This window comes from Podarcis melisellensis (genome assembly GCF_964234715.1).
Source record: "Podarcis melisellensis genome assembly, chromosome: 5".
NCBI classification, from domain to species: domain Eukaryota; kingdom Metazoa; phylum Chordata; class Lepidosauria; order Squamata; family Lacertidae; genus Podarcis; species Podarcis melisellensis.
In genome coordinates, this window is record NC_138537.1 from 95,973,043 (window position 1) to 95,990,412 (window position 17,370).

Sequence of the window (17,370 nt, forward strand, 5' to 3'; positions counted from 1 at the left end):
CCAATGCGAAAAGCGTGAGGATCCATGAGGATCCGTGCTTCAAAACCACGTTTTTGCGCCCTGGCGTTGCCAGGAAGCCGTGGATGCGTGATTTTTGTGGTGGATGCTGTGCCCCTGGGAATGATGTGTGATTTGACGGTGAGTTTGGGGTGGCCCAATGCAAAAAGCGTGAGGATCCATGAGGATCCGTGCTTCAAAACCACGTTTTTGGGCCACGGTATCACCAGGAAGCCGTGGATCCGTGATTTTTGTGGTGGATGCTGTGCCCCTGGCCATGATGTTTGAACTGATGGTGACTTTGGGTTGCTCTTGTGCAAAAATCATGAGGATCCATGAGGATCCGTGTTTTTTAACCATGTTTTTGCGCCCCTGCGGCCCCACGAAATAGTAGATGCGTGATTTTTTTGATGCTGTCTATAGAGTAAGACATAGTCTACAGTATCATGGTGGTTTTATTTAATTTGAATGAAAAAATCATATGAATTCACGAGGATCCGTCTAGATCCGCCTTTTACCTTTTTCCGCCGGAGATGCTCCTTCGAAGAAGCCGCTCCCCGCGCCGGCACCTCGCCAAATCGCCCTGAACTTTGCCAGTGACTGCAGGGAAGCGAGCTGCATCCCTGCTTGGGTGTGGATCCGACAACTGCAAGAGCCCTTCTCGGCTCCAATTAGCCAAAGGAAAGAGGGAGAGGGAGACAGGGAGGGAGGGAGTGGAGGTGAGCTGCGGATTGGGGGGGGGAGGAGGAGGAAGGAGTTGCTTGGCAAGTCCGAGCAAGGGGCTGAGTTCTGGAGAGGACCGAAGAGGGCTGCTTCTCTCCTCCAGCGCCCGCTGGCGCGCACGCACCTCCTCGCCTCTGAAGGAATTGCCTCGGAGCGAGCGAAAATCGCAGCCTCTTGCTGGACTCGAGTCGCAGAGTTTGCTGCCACCGAGCCCAACAAGACGCAACAACGCAGCCCACTTGACGCCTTGCTTGTGCAGAAACCACCGTCTTAAGGGAGGGCGCCTCCTTTTCTTCCTTTCTTTCATGATATTGGCCAGAAGAGGAAGAAGAAAATGACTGTTTCTCTGGAGATCCCTGAATTTCTTCTCCTGAAGGATTTCCCATGAAATGCTCCACGGGGAACCTGGGCTGGGAAAGATCTAAGTACTCTTCGGAGTGAAAAGCGGAACTTCTGAGCTTTGCTATTATCGATTTATTAACCCATTAAAACAAAGAACACCCTCATTGTTCTGGGACAGCATGGCAGCAACAGACCTCTTCATTTTGGCACTGTCTAGTGTTTTCCTAGACTTCTGGAGTCCGTGCCACACGACAGACACAAGCCAGCCAAGGTTACGCCTGTCACATAAAGGTAAGGCAACTTCTGTCTTTTTGTGTGAAATGCCTTTTTTAAAAAATAAAAAAAAATGCTCTCATTGGCATGGAATTGTGCCACCAGCCGTAAGTGCCATTTTCTCCCAGGCGTTTCTGATGCGTTTTTTAAAGATTTGCCTTCACAGGACAGCTTCGTTTCCACTCTTGGCAAACACGTGCACCTGCGTTGTACTGAACCAGCTAGGAGCTTGTGTGTCTTGAAGATACAGACAGCAGAGAGTGAAACTCTGTCATTCACGTTCACCCTCAGCAAGTGTGAGCAAGTCTAGATGCTGCGATGTAGCGGTCTCTTTAAGATGAGCTGGTGAACGAGGCTAACACAGCCAGCATCACACACCTGGAATATGTTCAATTACCATGCAAAGTGGGGATGTCTGAATTCTAGGAGTTTGCCCTTTAAAAATATAAAGTTCAGGGAGGGATGTACTGAGACTTCTCTGTATTGTGAAGCTGCGTCTGATTCAGGCAGAACCAGCTCAACTTTGCACATCCGTGCTCCCCAAAATAACCATTAGGCCACCCCAAATTGGTCTATATATTGCCCTGCCATTGAAGGACTGGTCCCCATTAAGAATTAGCAGGCTAAATTGAATCTCTCTTTTTGGATCTAGGCTGAGTATTTGGCAGAGTGGGGGTGGGCTGGATTCCTAAGCCGCCAGATGAATCATCTTCCAAACGAACAAGTGTCATCACACTGTAATTAAGCTGACTGACTGCCAATAGCAGTCTGCTTCCAGCTTAAATATATAGCCCAAAGTCAAATGTTACTTGACTAGAAAATATTTGTGCCTTTCTGAACTGTTTCTCAACTCTCCAGGTTTTAGTGAAGGCAAGAGTGTCAGAAAGAAAGCACCTCATTTCCCCAAATCCCAGAGTTTAAAACCGCGCATCTGCTCATATTTCATCTCTGCATAATGCCTGCAGCAACCCAGGAAGTGAGACTCTCATTTGCTCGTGATGGGATTTGGTGAAAAGCTGCTTTGACAGAGAGGCTCACCTGTGGCTTCTAGGGAGCAGGGGCAGGGCTGAGCATTTGCCTAGTAACTAGTTCCTTGCAGAGGCAGCATAGGTTGAAAAGTTATAAACCAGGAGCAAGGGCCCCCGCCCCCATACCTCTGGGTAAACATGCCTGCACCCTGACTTGCACAACAATGGTTGCAACAGATGGTGCTTCCATGTCCAAATACTAAATCTACATTGAGCCTCATCCTATTCATGTGTAAGGAAGTGTCATTGTATTCAGTTGGGCTTATTACCAAGTTAATGGAAAGAGTGCTGCAGCTGTGAAGCCACATCTCTGCATATGTATACAGGCATGTTTTCCACTTTGTTCAGGGGGCTTACCCCCAAGAGAGGGTGCAGACCAGTGGCATAGCGTGGGTTGTCAGCACCCGGGGCAAGGCAAGTAATTTGCACCCCCTAACCCGTGGATTTGCGCCCCCTAACCCTAACCCCCAGATGTTGCGGCCGGGCCCCCCTGCACCCCCCACGCTACACCACTGGTGCAGACATTTACTTGGGAGCTAAGCCCCATTGAACTGTGTGGGGCTTGCTTCTGAGGACGCATAGAGGGGGCCTGGCTGTTAAGGCTCCACACCTGCGTTCACCTTCTTGGGAATAAACCTCATGTCATTCAGTGCGTCTTGCTTCTGAGTAAGCTTGTGCCTTCCCAATGGTTTCGACTACAAATCCCAGCAGCTGTGCTGGTTGGGGTTGATGGGAGTTGTAGTCCAGACACTGCACCCAGCTTGGCAAGTACTTTTCTCAAACCAAACTATAGGCAATAGAAGTATTTAACTGGTTAGACTTCAGACATTAGAAAACGGCTGCATTAAGCTTAAAGTGTTTCTCAGACTTCTTCTTTCTGATCACCAGTCAGAGTGTTTAAAATGCGTAATATTTTTGTCATTATTGAGGCTGAGTAATGTGCTTTACATGGGGATGATACTGATAAGTAGCTTAGTATTATATGGCCACCTCACTTAACAACCTCACTAGCATCTGAAACCTATCCAGTGGACTGCTTACAACCATATATGAACCAGAGTAATTGCTCACCATTCCCTGGTTCTCTACTCACTATTGTGAGTTAGAACCCCCCCCCCCATTTTGACACTAGGCATGCCCTCTAAAGAGAGTGGAAGGAGGAAACTCCATTGACCAGTTTGATTCTAGTTGTGGTGACAGGTGAACGACAGGTTGCCAAGAGGGAACTGCGAACCGATCTTCAGTATGCATGCTTGAGTTGCAACTATGCTTCGTAGAGTGATACAAACTGCTAACTGCAAGGAGAAAACAGAAAGGTGGAATGAACAAGAAAGCTGACTATTTATCAGAGTGTTTTGCTCAACCAATACTCTAGATTAGGTTTGATTTTGTTGTTTGTTTGTTTGTTTATACCTCAACTTTTCCATTGATGGGACTCAACATTGCTTATATACAAATAAAAACAGCTAAACGCATATATTAAAAAATTTAAAAAAAACTATTAAACATTGATAGAATTACATGATTAATAAAATCACACACGGCTGACTATGGTTTACATAGCACATCCCCACAAAGCACAGTTGTATGGGGCACCCCATAAGAAAATAGGTTTGTGATTTGTCTGGATCTAAACATCGGCACCAATCAATGTGCTTGTGGAACATTCCTGCCATGTGCATTTATACTGTCCTACCTGAGTTTCATTCTGGCCCAGAGGTAAAAGCAATGTCTCATCGTTTGAACAAACAAGTCATCGATTGTCCTCACTGAAAGGAAATGGCTTGATTGATTCTCCTCGTTCCCTCCATAAACATTTAAAAATAATATATCTGAAATATCTCTGGTTACAGGGATTTCAAATTACCCTAGCAACTATTAACCAAACAATTGTCCTCACTGGAAATAATTGCGGCAATCAGACGGTTGCATAAAACCCCATTGATCTCAAATTGACAGTCCTGCAACTATCACAATGTACAACAGTCAATTCCCATAAAGTGGACATAACTTTAGACTGACTGTGTGGGGTTTTGTGTCTGAGGTGCGTGTGTTACTGTCTGAAATAAATAAACCTCTTTTTGTACTTCTGCACAGCAGTACATTGGTTGACAGTTTGGGTTGGCTTCCTGCTAGGTTGCTATTGGTATTAGTGCTTCTGCATTCACTTGCTAGCATAAATGTTTTCCCGATGGTTGAAATGAATAGTGCATTTCACTATGTTTTTCTTCAAGTCTTGCTGGGAATCAGTAGCAGCACATCATAACTCTGGCAATTCTTTTTACATGAAAAAATGCCTTTCCTAGATATTGCTTGTACTTGAGTCAGCTGCCATTCATCCCAATGCATTCTTCAATATGATGAGAATTTGTCAGGTTAAAGGTCCATTTTCCATGTGCGTTTTACAAAAGCATATAAGTGCAAACTTGGGTTGTGGTGGTCAGAGCAATGGGGAGGGGAGGCCCAAGCAATTCGAAGCAGCAGACTTGCTTGTACCCTGGGAAGAACAATGGGCAAATGCTGCTGGTGCTATTCAAACATGTGCAGTGGCGTAGCATGGGTTGTCAGCACCCGGGGCAAGGCAAGTAATTTGCACCCCCTAACCCGTGGATTTGCGCCCCCTAACCCCCAGATGTTGCGCCCGGTGTGGCCAGCCCCCCTGCACCCCCCACGCTACGCCACTGAACATGTGTGCATGATTGTCTCCTGTCTGAACTGTATAGTCCAGAGGATGTTGCTGTGGGTACCAAAGGCACAAAAACATAAAGATGTGGAGATTGCACCACAACCTTTTCAGCAAAGACAGTCTAAGCTTTGCAGCAAGTTGCCATTTCGTTGTAATTAATCCCACTGTGTGCCTAAAATGTAACGTTCGTGTTAGCACTCAGTGATCGACATTAATGAGTGCATGCAGAGTTCTTATGATGTGGCCAAGCACAATGGAGAGTTATTATTTTAAACAAAACCAAGCACCAGCCCTCTCATCACCCAGTGCTTTCTTTATCATGTGATGTGCAGAATTGGTAAAAGGTGATTTCTGCAATCTGAAGAGAAACCACAGTGTGATGTGCAGAATCGGTGTGGATATGCCCTATAAGAATAATAATAGGATCATAGAATTATAGGGTGGGAAGGGACGCCGAGGGTCATCTAGTCCAACCCTATGGTGACAGTGCAGGAATCTCAACTAAAGCACCCATGACATGTGGTAGGCTGGTACTAGGTTTTGTAAGAGCCCAGCAAGTCTACCCTTCCAACGGTTGACTTATCTCAACTGGAAGCACGTACCAAGAAGGCTAAGGGAAAGGGGTGCTTAACTCAGAAGGCGGTCTTGCCAGTGGTGGAGGAAGAGGAGTGCGGGGGGGCGCACCATCCCTGGCAGCGTGATCCCAATGGGAAGCCATCATGGCTGCCCCCCCCCCGGGCTGGGTGCCATGCCCCCTGGTGGTGTGCCACGCCCCCAGGACGCCCGCCAGCCCTGCCCCTGCCTGCTCTCCACCCCCCACCCCCAGTGCCGGGGCATGAAGCTCCACCACTGGGTCTTGCCCCAGGGGTTCATACAAGAAAGAAGATTCCACCTAAACATTAGGAAGAACTTCCTGACAGTAAGAGCTGTTCGACAGTGGAATTTGCTGCCAAGGAGTGTGGGGGAGTCTCCTTCTTTGGAGGTCTTTAAGCAGAGGCTTGACAACCATATGTCAGGAGTGCTCTGATGGTGTTTCCTGCTTGGCAGGGGGTTGGACTCGATGGCCCTTGTGGTCTCTTCCAACTCTATGATTCTATGATTCTATATTCTCCCCTGAGGTTCCAGGCAAGTTCCTCCTCCTCCTATGAAGAGTCCAGGGCTCAGGACTTATTGGGCCACTTTCTAGATTTGCCTATGGCAATGAGCCACACTACACATCAGAACTGTGTTGTGCACAAAGCAGTGTTGTGCACTACATGCTAACATGGAGATCAAGCCTCAATCCCAAACCATGTTGTTTAGAATCAGCAGATTGGTGTGACCCAGCCTTAAACTCTATACAAAACTGCCTAAATGGCTATTCACTTCCCCAGGTGTTAGAAATTCGTACTATGACATTAACACACACCCAAAAAAATTGTACTGGAAAGTTAGGAGAAAAATTACAGTGATTCTGCCACAGGCCAAACCATTCGCAATGCACTAATTGGATTGTGCAAACTGCCCCTCTCTCTGTGAGAAGCCTGAGGGCAGGCTCTTGTTTTTGAATGGAAGCTTGGATTATTGGGAAAAGGCAAATTCTGTACTTGTTTCCAGACACGGCATGAAGTACGCATAGTTGGGATTCAGATGACTTAAGCTCGCTTTTTGTGAAATTCGAATGCTAAAATATTTCACCCATCCAAAATGTGTTTAATGTTCACTTCAGTCTACGTTACTCAAATACTCCTGCGGATAAATGCTTAACTAGTTAGATGGCTGAACAGTCTTTCCAGAAACGTCACTGCAGAAAGCAATAAAATGAAGTGTGTGAGAGAGACAGGCATAAATAATACCTTCCACACTGAAGTAATAAGTTGTTTCCTTCTTCGATTGGTCTTTTATTGTCTTGTTGATGGCCAGTGATTTGTTACACTTGCAGTATTATGAAGTGTTAGGTAGTTATGTACATTTGTGAAGTGTAACTTCTTAAACAACTGCTTTCCATCTGTTTTGCTTGCGGAGAATGACTAACATTAAGACTCAGGTAAGAAACAGCCCAGTTATCACTCAGCAACTTGCCAGTCACGTTCTGAACTCTCGAGAATGCATTGTAAATATTAGCATTTTTGCAAACATCTTTATCTTATATTTTGCCACGACTTTCCCTCATAATTGCTTTTGGTGATAAACTGACATGCAAAAACCTGTTAAGAAGAACGGTATAATTGGTGCCTGGTGCATGTTTTCATGAAGCCATTCGTGATTCAGAAGCATCTTACAAAAGAAACTGCAGTTGAACATTTTAGTGAAATTCTCATGGGTGGGGTTTTTAGTTTAAGATGGAATGAATGGCTTCCCTTAAAAACAAGACAAGTAAGAATACTGTTATGTACTGAAGTTCTCACCCTGGGCCAGCAGGGGGATACTGTAGATAGTTTTCACTCAGGTCTACATATGCAAATAAGGAATTGAAAGTGACGTTCAGTGATAGGATAGCTACAGAAAGTTGTTACTGTTGCATTGTAGTTGAGCTCTATATAAGCAGGTTGGCTGAACCCTTCAGCTCAGTTCTGTTCTGGGCCTGTGAATAAACAAGAGCTGTTTGAAGAATCGCTGTGTCGTCTGATATGTTCACCCACAACTTAACAAATACCAGTCTCAGGCCCTTGGTAGCCAGCCTCCCCAGGTCCCCGTACTTTGGGTACAGAACAGAGAAGACATTGTCTGGTAACTTCTCTCATGGGGAAGGCAGTCAGGGAGGCTGCAGGGTGCTGGGAAAATATTTAATGGAAATAAAACCACACAAGTCACCCTCACCCACCTCACAATGATATGGTACTATCTACCCCATACACACTGAAATTAGGAAGAAATTCTGAAGTGCTCTGAGAACAAGGAAGAAACACAGAGGCCTCTTTTTTTGGGGGGAGGGGAAATTTGAGGAATTGGGATGTCAGGTTTCAGTACCGTACTAACTTTGACTCATATATTGTGGTTGCTGCCTTTTCTAGGTTAGAAAAGAGAGATAATGGACGGACTTTTGTAAACCAAGAAAATGTTTAATAAAATTATTTAGAAAGAAAGAAAGAAAGAAAGAAAGAAAGAAAGAAAGAAAGAAAGAAAGAAAGAAAGAAAGAAAGAAAGGGATAAGAAAAGCATTTGAGTCTTCTTCAGGAATTCCTCATGTGCAAGCATGGTAAAAGGGAATTAGCCCTGTCCCCAAAGCCACACATCTCCTCCCATTCCTGTTGTGTTGGGCATTATTTCTGAGGAAGATAGTCTGCGCCAGTAAGTGTTAAGTTATCGTGGGAGAGGCAATGGGGATTAGCATATTAGCTCCTCTCTCCACTCATAGCTGTTGTCCTCATCCTCCAACCCATTTAGGGTGATCTTCTAAACTGAGAGCAACCTGTGCCCATGGAAGATGCTCAGATGTTTTAGGGGGATCCTTGGGAAAAGATCAGGGTTCTAAATATGTGGGGAACTGCTGTAGGTACAACAGGCTTCCCATTTCATAAGCTAACCCTCCAAATGTTGGGGGACGGTGAGAACAGTGATGAACTACCACGTTTGTCCTTGCTGCCCCATCACATGATGACATAACGCTTATTGGTAATGCATGAAAAGGTCTATAGTTGCCCAGGATTCTAAATCACAAGGAGAGCTTCCATCTAAGAGCAGGCTCCTTGCTTGAGAAGTTATGCCCAACAGGGCCACAGGGGCAGCTGTGTGACTTTGGGGTTTGACACATGAACTCAAAGCCTCTTTTAGCACCCTGACCCTCTTCATGCAGCCAACACCCAAAGAAAGCTTTGGTGGAGGAGAATTGCATCTTATGGTTACTAGAGAGCAAGAATGCTCATCTTCCACAACAAGGGATAAGGGCCAACTTGAAAATCTATAGCAAGCTGAACAGCAACTTAATGTTCTGCACAAATGCCAAGACTAGGGAGACAAATTGCCTTTCTAATCGCTTTTGTACCTTAAATGTTGACTGGGTACACAAAAGGGTGGGCAAACTTGAGGCTTGTTGGGCCATCTTTTTCTTTTCTTTTCTTTCTACTAGTACCCCAAGATCTACCACTACAGATAAACTACAGGGTGCCTCTGATCATATTCTGAGCCTAGGAATTTGTTTTCAGTACCTGAGTTCACAGTTCACACAAAAGTCCTTCCCTACTTTGCTTTCTTCAATTCAGCAGCCTAATCTGGATGGCAAATTCATTTATTTGTTGCAGCTGGCCAACAATTAGCCTGCGATTTGCACAGCTCTGTCTTGAAAGTGTGGCTTTGAGTATTCAACTTCCTCACCCTACCCTTTCCTACTTTACTATTGAGGCCTGGTTATTTAGACGTTAAGCACTCACAATGGAATAGCCCCAACGCATGTTGCCAAGTGTTAAATTGTGGGTGAACATATCAGACGACACAGCGATTCTTCAAACAGCTCTTGTTTATTCACAGGTCAGAACAGAACTGAACTGAAGGGTTCAGTCAGCCTGCTTATATAGAGCTCAAGTACAACGTCACTGTAACAACTTTCTAAAACTATCCAATCACTGAATGTCACTTTCGATCCTTCATTTGCATAACTATCTACAGTATCCCCCTGCTGGCCCAGGGTAAGAACTTCAGTACATAACACCAAGTATGGCAAATTCTATTTTAACCCCTTGAGGGGCACCTCGTACCCATGTTTTCCTTCTCACAGATCCCAATGCTGGGTGGGGGTTGGACACACACATGTGAGAGAGATTTGTTCTTCCACCCCTAGTACCTGGAGCTAACAATGGCCAATTGGGTCTCCTTCTTCTGAGTTACCCAAAGGGCCTCAGTGGGACCTACATGTAAAGGACAAAATCATGAACATTTCAATGTTGTGAGAAAACAACATCTGTGTCTATGATGCAAGACTGATCACAGCAACTTCACATATCATGGGATAATTGCAGTTATTGTTGTAAATTCAATTTATATCCTGCTCTTCCTCTTAAAGGAGCCCAGGGCAGCCAAAACCAAAATGGCAAGACAATACCATTTAAATGAAAATGTGTTTAAAACATTTAAAAACACATACTTGTTTCCTTTTGACTTCGTGAGAAATGTAAGTGTTGGAATTCTTAAGCTTGTAACAAGATCCTAGAAGCTACATAAAATGGCCTCAGCATCGTCTTATTCTTTGGTAGCCTAATGTCATGGATCTAATTCTACTCTGGTGGTCTAGCCTGTCACTGATAAGTCTTCCAAATTGCAATTATTCACTTGGCCCACAGAGACAATTGCACATTTATATTAAGCTGTACTGTATCTGTTTACACGCCTTTTTCTCTGCCTGCAGATATAGACTTGAGAAACAAACATGGAAAGCACAGGAAACAGACACACACACAAAAGTAGGCTGCTCATAGTGTTTGAAAAGGTGAGAATTGTATTATGGCGAGAACTTATATGGAGTGTGAATACAAACAGGAATGATAATCGGAATTTATATGTGTTTGGGAAAGGCTACACAGCAAGCTGTCTGTGACATTCTTGAATCCTCTAAGAATGCAATTGTACTAAGCACTGTTTACTTCCACTCTGTTTTGTAACTTAGTCCATATATAACACAGTCAGACAAAAATTGATGCGGTTGATCAAGCTCAAAATTATATTCCAATTGCATGATTTTTGCGTGTTAAGATCCCAAGATCTCCCCCAATACATAAAGACACAATTGACACAGAATTTAGTTTAAGGTTATTGGCATTATTTTGGCCACATCTTTATTGATTACAGATCGTGAGTAGTTTGCTTAAGCATTGGTTCCTGACTAGCTGCACCTGACCTCAGCAGGGCAGCACTGACAACTGGACACTGGCAAAGGTCAGTACAGGTAAACATCGTGGGGGAAGCATTGGACCAGGCACAGTCTCAAACTCACGCCAAATGCTACCAGGGGCTCTGGCGTGGCCCTAACCCCTGAAAGGGGATCGGACAAAAGCAAGGCGAGCCCCTGGATTCCTTTTATGGAATACACATTTGTGCATTGGGAGGGGCAGGTGTGACAACCTCCCCTCTACTCCACCTTGAGCCAATGCCTAACCGCCAAACCTTACAAAGCTGTGACAATTTGCTACGCGGCAGGCGAAACCCAAATGGCACCAGCCAATCCACCAAATGGGAAAATTCCTACCGGGCCCCTGTCCCAAAACAGACGACCCACAATGGCATAGCAAGGTCATAATGAACCCTAAATATAGCAAAGGTGGGTGGGTGATCCGATGTGCGTAGTGAAAAAGAGGAAGCTCAATGCAATGTGCAGCGGTATATAGAGGTTTCTTGGTTAATGCATGAAATGATCCCAATGGCCAGATTTACCCCAGCAACCGAGGGACCACCAATCGGGTTGTTGTGGCTATCCAATCGCTCCCACCCACACAAGCAGTGAGGTCAGCCCTGAAGATCTCACTGCAATGCATGCTCTCTGGGAGGACGACATGATTTGTTAGATTGGCCGGATTTGCAGCAACTGCTCAAAATTTGAGGAAAATGATTTGTTATTATTATGTACAGATAACTTGCAACTTATGCACATTTAGCTTGTGTGCATGCAGCTTTAAACACTTGACATTTTTTTTAAGAAAAGGAAAGGCAGCAGGGACCTCTGGGAAAAAAGACAGGCAATCCCACCCACTCTGGACCCCAATGTGTTTTCACTATATACGGTTTTGGCTTTATGCACAATGCCCTACGTAAGTTCAGAATTGCCTGTATTGCTGTATTGTTGTGATTTATCATTGTAGGCTGCCTTGTGGAGATGCTTTCTTGAAAGGTCAGTTATATTTACAAAAAAGCAAATAATCCCTTGTATTTGTTCGGACTCATCCTTAGTTTTCCTCTAGAATTGCTCTACTCAAGAGAACTGGGGAGCGAGGCAAACAACTGCAGTGCTTCTTCACATATGGAATAACATTAATTATCACTATTATTTTGCCAGAAGCTGTGGTAAAGGCTTAGATGGCCCTTTAAAAAGTACATTTTGGATGGGTCTAATCATTTGGATAGTGTTCTCAAAGCTACCAGCATGAGTTTGACCAAACTGCGGGAGGCAGTGGAAGACAGGAGTGCCTGGCGTGCTCTGGTCCATGGGGTCACGAAGAGTTGGACACTAGTAAACAACAACAACAACAACAACAAATCATAGCTGTCAGCTGTGATGTTCAGGCTGCCTCTGTTTCTGAAGCAACCTTCGCTTGCACAGACTCTGCACCTTGGAATAGCAGGTGCTGGGTTAGCCCTCTTCATGCCCGGCTCATTGGCCTGATGAGGCATTGACTTCCCACTGTTGGAAACAGAATGCTGGGCTGTATGGACCCTTGAAAGCATTTCTTGTATTCCATGAGTAACTTAAAGCAATTGATTTGGTAACATGCAAAGTGGCCATCAGATTCGTGGTAGCTATGTTCAGGATTGTTGTCTCCTTGTTTATCTGAAGCCGAGCTGGGCTGTGTATGCTCTCCCCTCAGCTCCTCTCATAACTGCATCTTGTCAACAAAAGCTTCTGTGGATTTTGTGCAGCAGGACTTGGAAGGGTTTGAAGTTGCTTGGCATGAAGAAGACAGCAAGCTGCGTCGACTTCACTCCTCAGGCTGTTTTCAGCTTTTGTTCTTTACATTGGAGAAGAACTGAGTGTCACTTGAAGTTACCAAACATGAATGGGCTGGATGTGGCTGTTTCTGTTCTCTTATCTCTCTGCTTTCAAAGTGACAACACCATCTGTTGGAAACTTTATGGTGCAAGTCAAGGCTCCGCTAGAAACAAAAGTTTTACTTAATGTCGCATTAATATTCTCGAGGTGATTTACTGTATGCTGTGCAGCAACACACATCTGTTTTCAGCCTTCCTGAGGAACCTTGGGTCAACGAGTACTGTAAAACGTTGCAGTTGGGAATACTTAGCATTATTAAATCTGGTGTTCTGGTTCTCTTCATGCTGCCAGACCAAGATGATGAAACGACAGTGTGCAGTCAGCACTAATTAGGGATCCCTCGTCTTTTTTTAAGAAACATGCTTCCCCGGGAGAGGGAAACGATAGAAAACCACTTCAGTCCATTTGAAACATTTGTTCATTTTCGAAGCTCTTTTCCAGTTTAGCTGGTGGCCATATGTCCAGTCCACTGAAATCCCCCATGGGGGGCAGTTTTGCAGCCACAGGAGCATGGAAGAAGGAGCATACGAGATAAATGGGCCACTGAGTTTGCCAGGAGCACCCTGCATGAGGCCAGTGGCACATTTCTTTTACCTGCTGCGTAGTCAGACTGCTCGTATATTTGCCCTAGACAAGCTGTTGAGATGGAATGGCACTGAACATTCCAGGGCTGATGAGGCATGAAATGGAGTTTCCTGTTCAAAAACAGATGGGGAGCTTTGTATCACAAAATAGTGAGACCAAAAGACCATCTAGTCCATCAATTCCTAAAGTTTTGTTGTATGGGGGACCACCGTTATGGTTTGCTTCTTCTTTGTGAACCTCCACAAAGTATAGGAAATGATGCAGAAGATGGAATAAAAGCATCCCAGAAGTCTCCAGTCAAACATGAGGAGAGCCCTCAGGCTTTCCAGAAATATTATGTTGGAGAAGGGAGAAAGTGGTGGTGGTGGGACACTTTGTTCCTGATGGTGAGGAGAATGGCATATAAGTCCCTGCATCTGTCATGGGGAAAGATGCTCTACAGCACCCATCTCTTCCTTCCACCTGCTCCAAGTTATGTTTCTGGGGAGACTGAGGTTAAGAGAGACAGCAGTCAGTTTGCAGGTTCAGGATGGCCACTGTCTTGTTCACAACAGAGATACCATCAGGGTTGTGTCCACCCAGATCCTGCTCACAGATATTCAGTCAAATGAGCACCAGAGCAAATAGTCGTGACAGTTCAAAACACTCCCAAATTAAGGGACAGGAGAAGGTGAAGCATTGCAAAGGAGGGAAGCTTGGCTAGTTGCTGAGTGAGCATTACTGAAATACCGGTAATAGTGGCAAAGTTAAAAGAATAGTGACACAGCACAGCAAACCTTCTATTGTTCCCCCTTTTCCATCACTGCATGCACTCAGCAGAACTGCTTGAGATGTAGAAGTGCAGATCAATCAACATTAATCACCTTGGCAGTTTCATCTACTTTCATCTGGGAGACCACCTGGAAGTGCCCTTTGGGCAACATGTAGTCTGTGGACCACAGTTTAGAAATGTAGAAATGTACCTGTGACACAGGGCCAGCTATCTCACCCACCTTTAGGGTTGACATATTTCAAAAAGTAAAAACAGGGACACCCTGAAAATTGTTGAGTTTTTAAAGGAAAACCTGAAAGTTGTTGATTTTTCTATTGACTTGTCTAAGATCCAGGACAAAGTTCTGCCTTTTGGAAATTCCCTCTGAATATCAGTTTTGCCTTTGAAATCCAGGTAATCTCTGGGGAAAACCAGATGTATGGCAGCTCTTCCCAAGGTCAGTCCCACCATGTCCCTCAAGTGATGTACAGGTGCAGAAGAAGACAAATGATGGGGAAAGGAAGAAGAAGAAGAAGAAGAAGAAGAAGAAGAAGAAGAAGAAGAAGAAGAAGAAGAAGAAGAAGAAGAAGAAGAAGTTAGGATCACTGCCAATGTACATTGAAACTTATTAGTCAAATCATCCCAAGAAAAAATTAACTGGGTGCATCTCCATGGCACCTGGTGTCACAACCCCTGGTGCTTCAAATTAGGCTTCCATCATTTGTGACTCATCAAGTGGAATCCAACCCTTCAGCCATGTACAGAGGCCCACCCCTTTTAAAAATTATTTTTTAACCTACTTGGAACTTGGGTAATTAGTCAGGCCACAATATATGACTGGCGGCTTCATTGAATTTGGGATGCTGCACATTTTGTTGCCATGTTCCAGAGGCAGTGTGGTGGAAAGAGCCTAAGGAATGGGTTGCAAGAGGAGAGACTTGCTTGAGAGGTTCTTCTCACATCTGTTTTCTAATTGTTGTCTTCACTGTGGTTTAGCTTCATTTGCCTTATGATGCAGCTGCTAAGTCATTGTTATTTATTGGACCTGATTTTATGATTTCTGAATTTTTGTGTTTTGTTATTTTTTCCCCCTGAATACATTTAGTACTTTGTTTTACTGTTCCCTGCTGTAATGGTTGTTAGGGGTTACTTGTGCGTAACCTTACTTCACTTCAGTTAGCTTGCTTGCCCCAACCATGCCCAGGGTCGGAGCTCGCCCTCCGTGACCTGTTAGTCACTTGCAGAATCCGAGAGTGGGCGTCTCTTGAACCTCTTCCAGCATAAAAGCTGTTTGACCCCGAGTCTCCTCCTATGTTCTCTGCGCGGAACGCATCTGCGCAAGTAAGGGGAAGGCAGGGGCGTCCCAGCGCTCTCTCCACTATCGTCAGGGGAAGGGTCTTGGAGCCCTGTCACCAGTTCCTCCATCTCCCTCTCTTCTCTATGGGTGTTACGTTGAAATCCTTCCCCCCTGCTCGTCCCCTCTCCGGCATCGCTGGGTGGTCCTGCCTCCGTCTCTCGTTCTGATGGCAGTTCCCTGACACCTGCTTTGGGATTGAAAATATTCAGTGAGCAGCTGGTACTGGGTCACCCTCAGGACTGAGGAAGCAGGGGAAAAAGAGGGTTACGTTCTGTGTGTCCATGTAGAAATAAGTGTGAACCATCTCAGAGTCTCCTATCCTATACTTTTAGGATCCTGTTTTTGCCTTCTTAAAGAAACACAGGAACTGCTTTTCAGAAAATGCTTCTACAGTCTTCATGTCCACTGTCAAGTTCAGTTATGATAACTGTATTTGCCTTGAGCCGATCACTTCTTAGATGCAAACATCTTTGGCCGCAAGAGGAGAGAAGGAATGCTTAAGCACTCTCCTGTTTGCTGGAGACATTCCTTTTGCCCTTGGGTTTCTTGCCTCTAGATAGTTTCCGAGGTCACCCAGATGGCAACAAATGCCAGCCAAGCATCTGCATAGTTTCATTCTGGAGAGTGAATACCTTAAGTCAAAGCTTTGTGCATCTCCTTGTGTTTCAGGGAACATCCTTAACCATTGGCTAGTTACAAATCCTTGCAGATACAGTGAAACTAAGCAAGCAAATGGTCCGTCCACACTTAGGTGGCTATCTGTAAAACACACAAACAAAAGAAAGTGTTGGACATGTATTGACAGAATACATGCACTAGGGCTGGGAGATATCTAGTTTTCAACACCACAATATATCACCAGATCAATGTTGTGATATACTGATATATATATACTGATGTATAAGTTGAATAAATAATAATAACAATACTGATATATCAGTGATGTGCTAAATAAAGATGGAGCTCTGTAGAGACACCAGCTGGCCTCATGGTTTTTCCTGCATCCTGATTTTTGCATAGCATACACATCATGTTTCTTGATATATAGCCAGGTCAAAAATTATGAAACCGATATCACGATGTGGACTTCAAACTAGTTTTGGACAATATATTGATATATCACCCAGCCCTAACATGCAACAGCCTGAGGAAAACTAGCTTTAACATTCTGGATGCTCCTTGCAGGTGCTCATAAATATATGTGCAAATAGATTTGCAGCCCAAGCCCCTCATTGGGCATGTGTCCCTTGCATGTCATAGCTGGGCTTTTCACTTATGGATCTGGCCCTTAGTGGTAATGTAGGAGGGCAAGTTGTCAGTTGTCAGACTGAAACATCAAACCACTCTCCTTTCTTTTGGTCAGTTTTGGCGGCTGCATGCCACACAGGTAGACATTCCTGTGTGCTGTGTGTCATCTGAGGACCCAGATGTATTGTAACTGGTTTGTAGGCCAACATAGTTCCATAACTTATGTTTCCTCCTGTGAGTTTTTGACAGCTAAGTCCATAGTGTAATATGCCTCCGTTTGAGGCAGAGATATACTCCGATGTCTGCAGCCAATCCAAACTTAGCATAGCATGAATGAGTGATCCTCGAAACCATAAGTAGGCTGGAAATTGCAATCTTCATCAGGAAGTAAGGATAATTCACTGAATAGCATATTTGTTAAGAATTATTTGCTCAGCATCTTGCTAAACTCCCTTCCTGTTGGCTGCAGTATATGATGTTTGGTCGTATGCCAATGCCCTGAGAAAGGGCAGATATATGGTCTTCTCTGGACTCATGGGCTACAGTAAAGCGGCAGCTGTTGAGGAAAAGAAATTTCACAGTAAGTGTGTGATCCTTACGAAATCACATTGCTCACATTTTTTGAAAGTTTCATCAACACGGAAGCAGCAACATTTTCCAAGCCGTATGGTCCTGTGAGTGCATCATCTGAACTTTATCATTTTGCCT

The 17,370-nt window shown here is 44.6% G+C and overlaps 1 protein-coding gene across 2 annotated transcripts in view; it reads left to right on the forward strand.

Annotated features, from left to right (window-relative positions):
- The first annotated feature begins 750 nt into the window (after positions 1-750).
- Positions 751-17,370, forward strand: part of SEMA3E (semaphorin 3E) — a 168,130-nt gene continuing 151,510 nt past the window's right edge. For both annotated transcript variants that reach the window (XM_081911731.1, XM_081911732.1), the window contains exon 1: positions 751-1,353. In XM_081911731.1, coding sequence (XP_081767857.1) covers positions 1,242-1,353 — 112 coding nt within the window. In that variant the 5' untranslated portion in view covers positions 751-1,241. The remainder of the gene's footprint in view (positions 1,354-17,370) is intronic.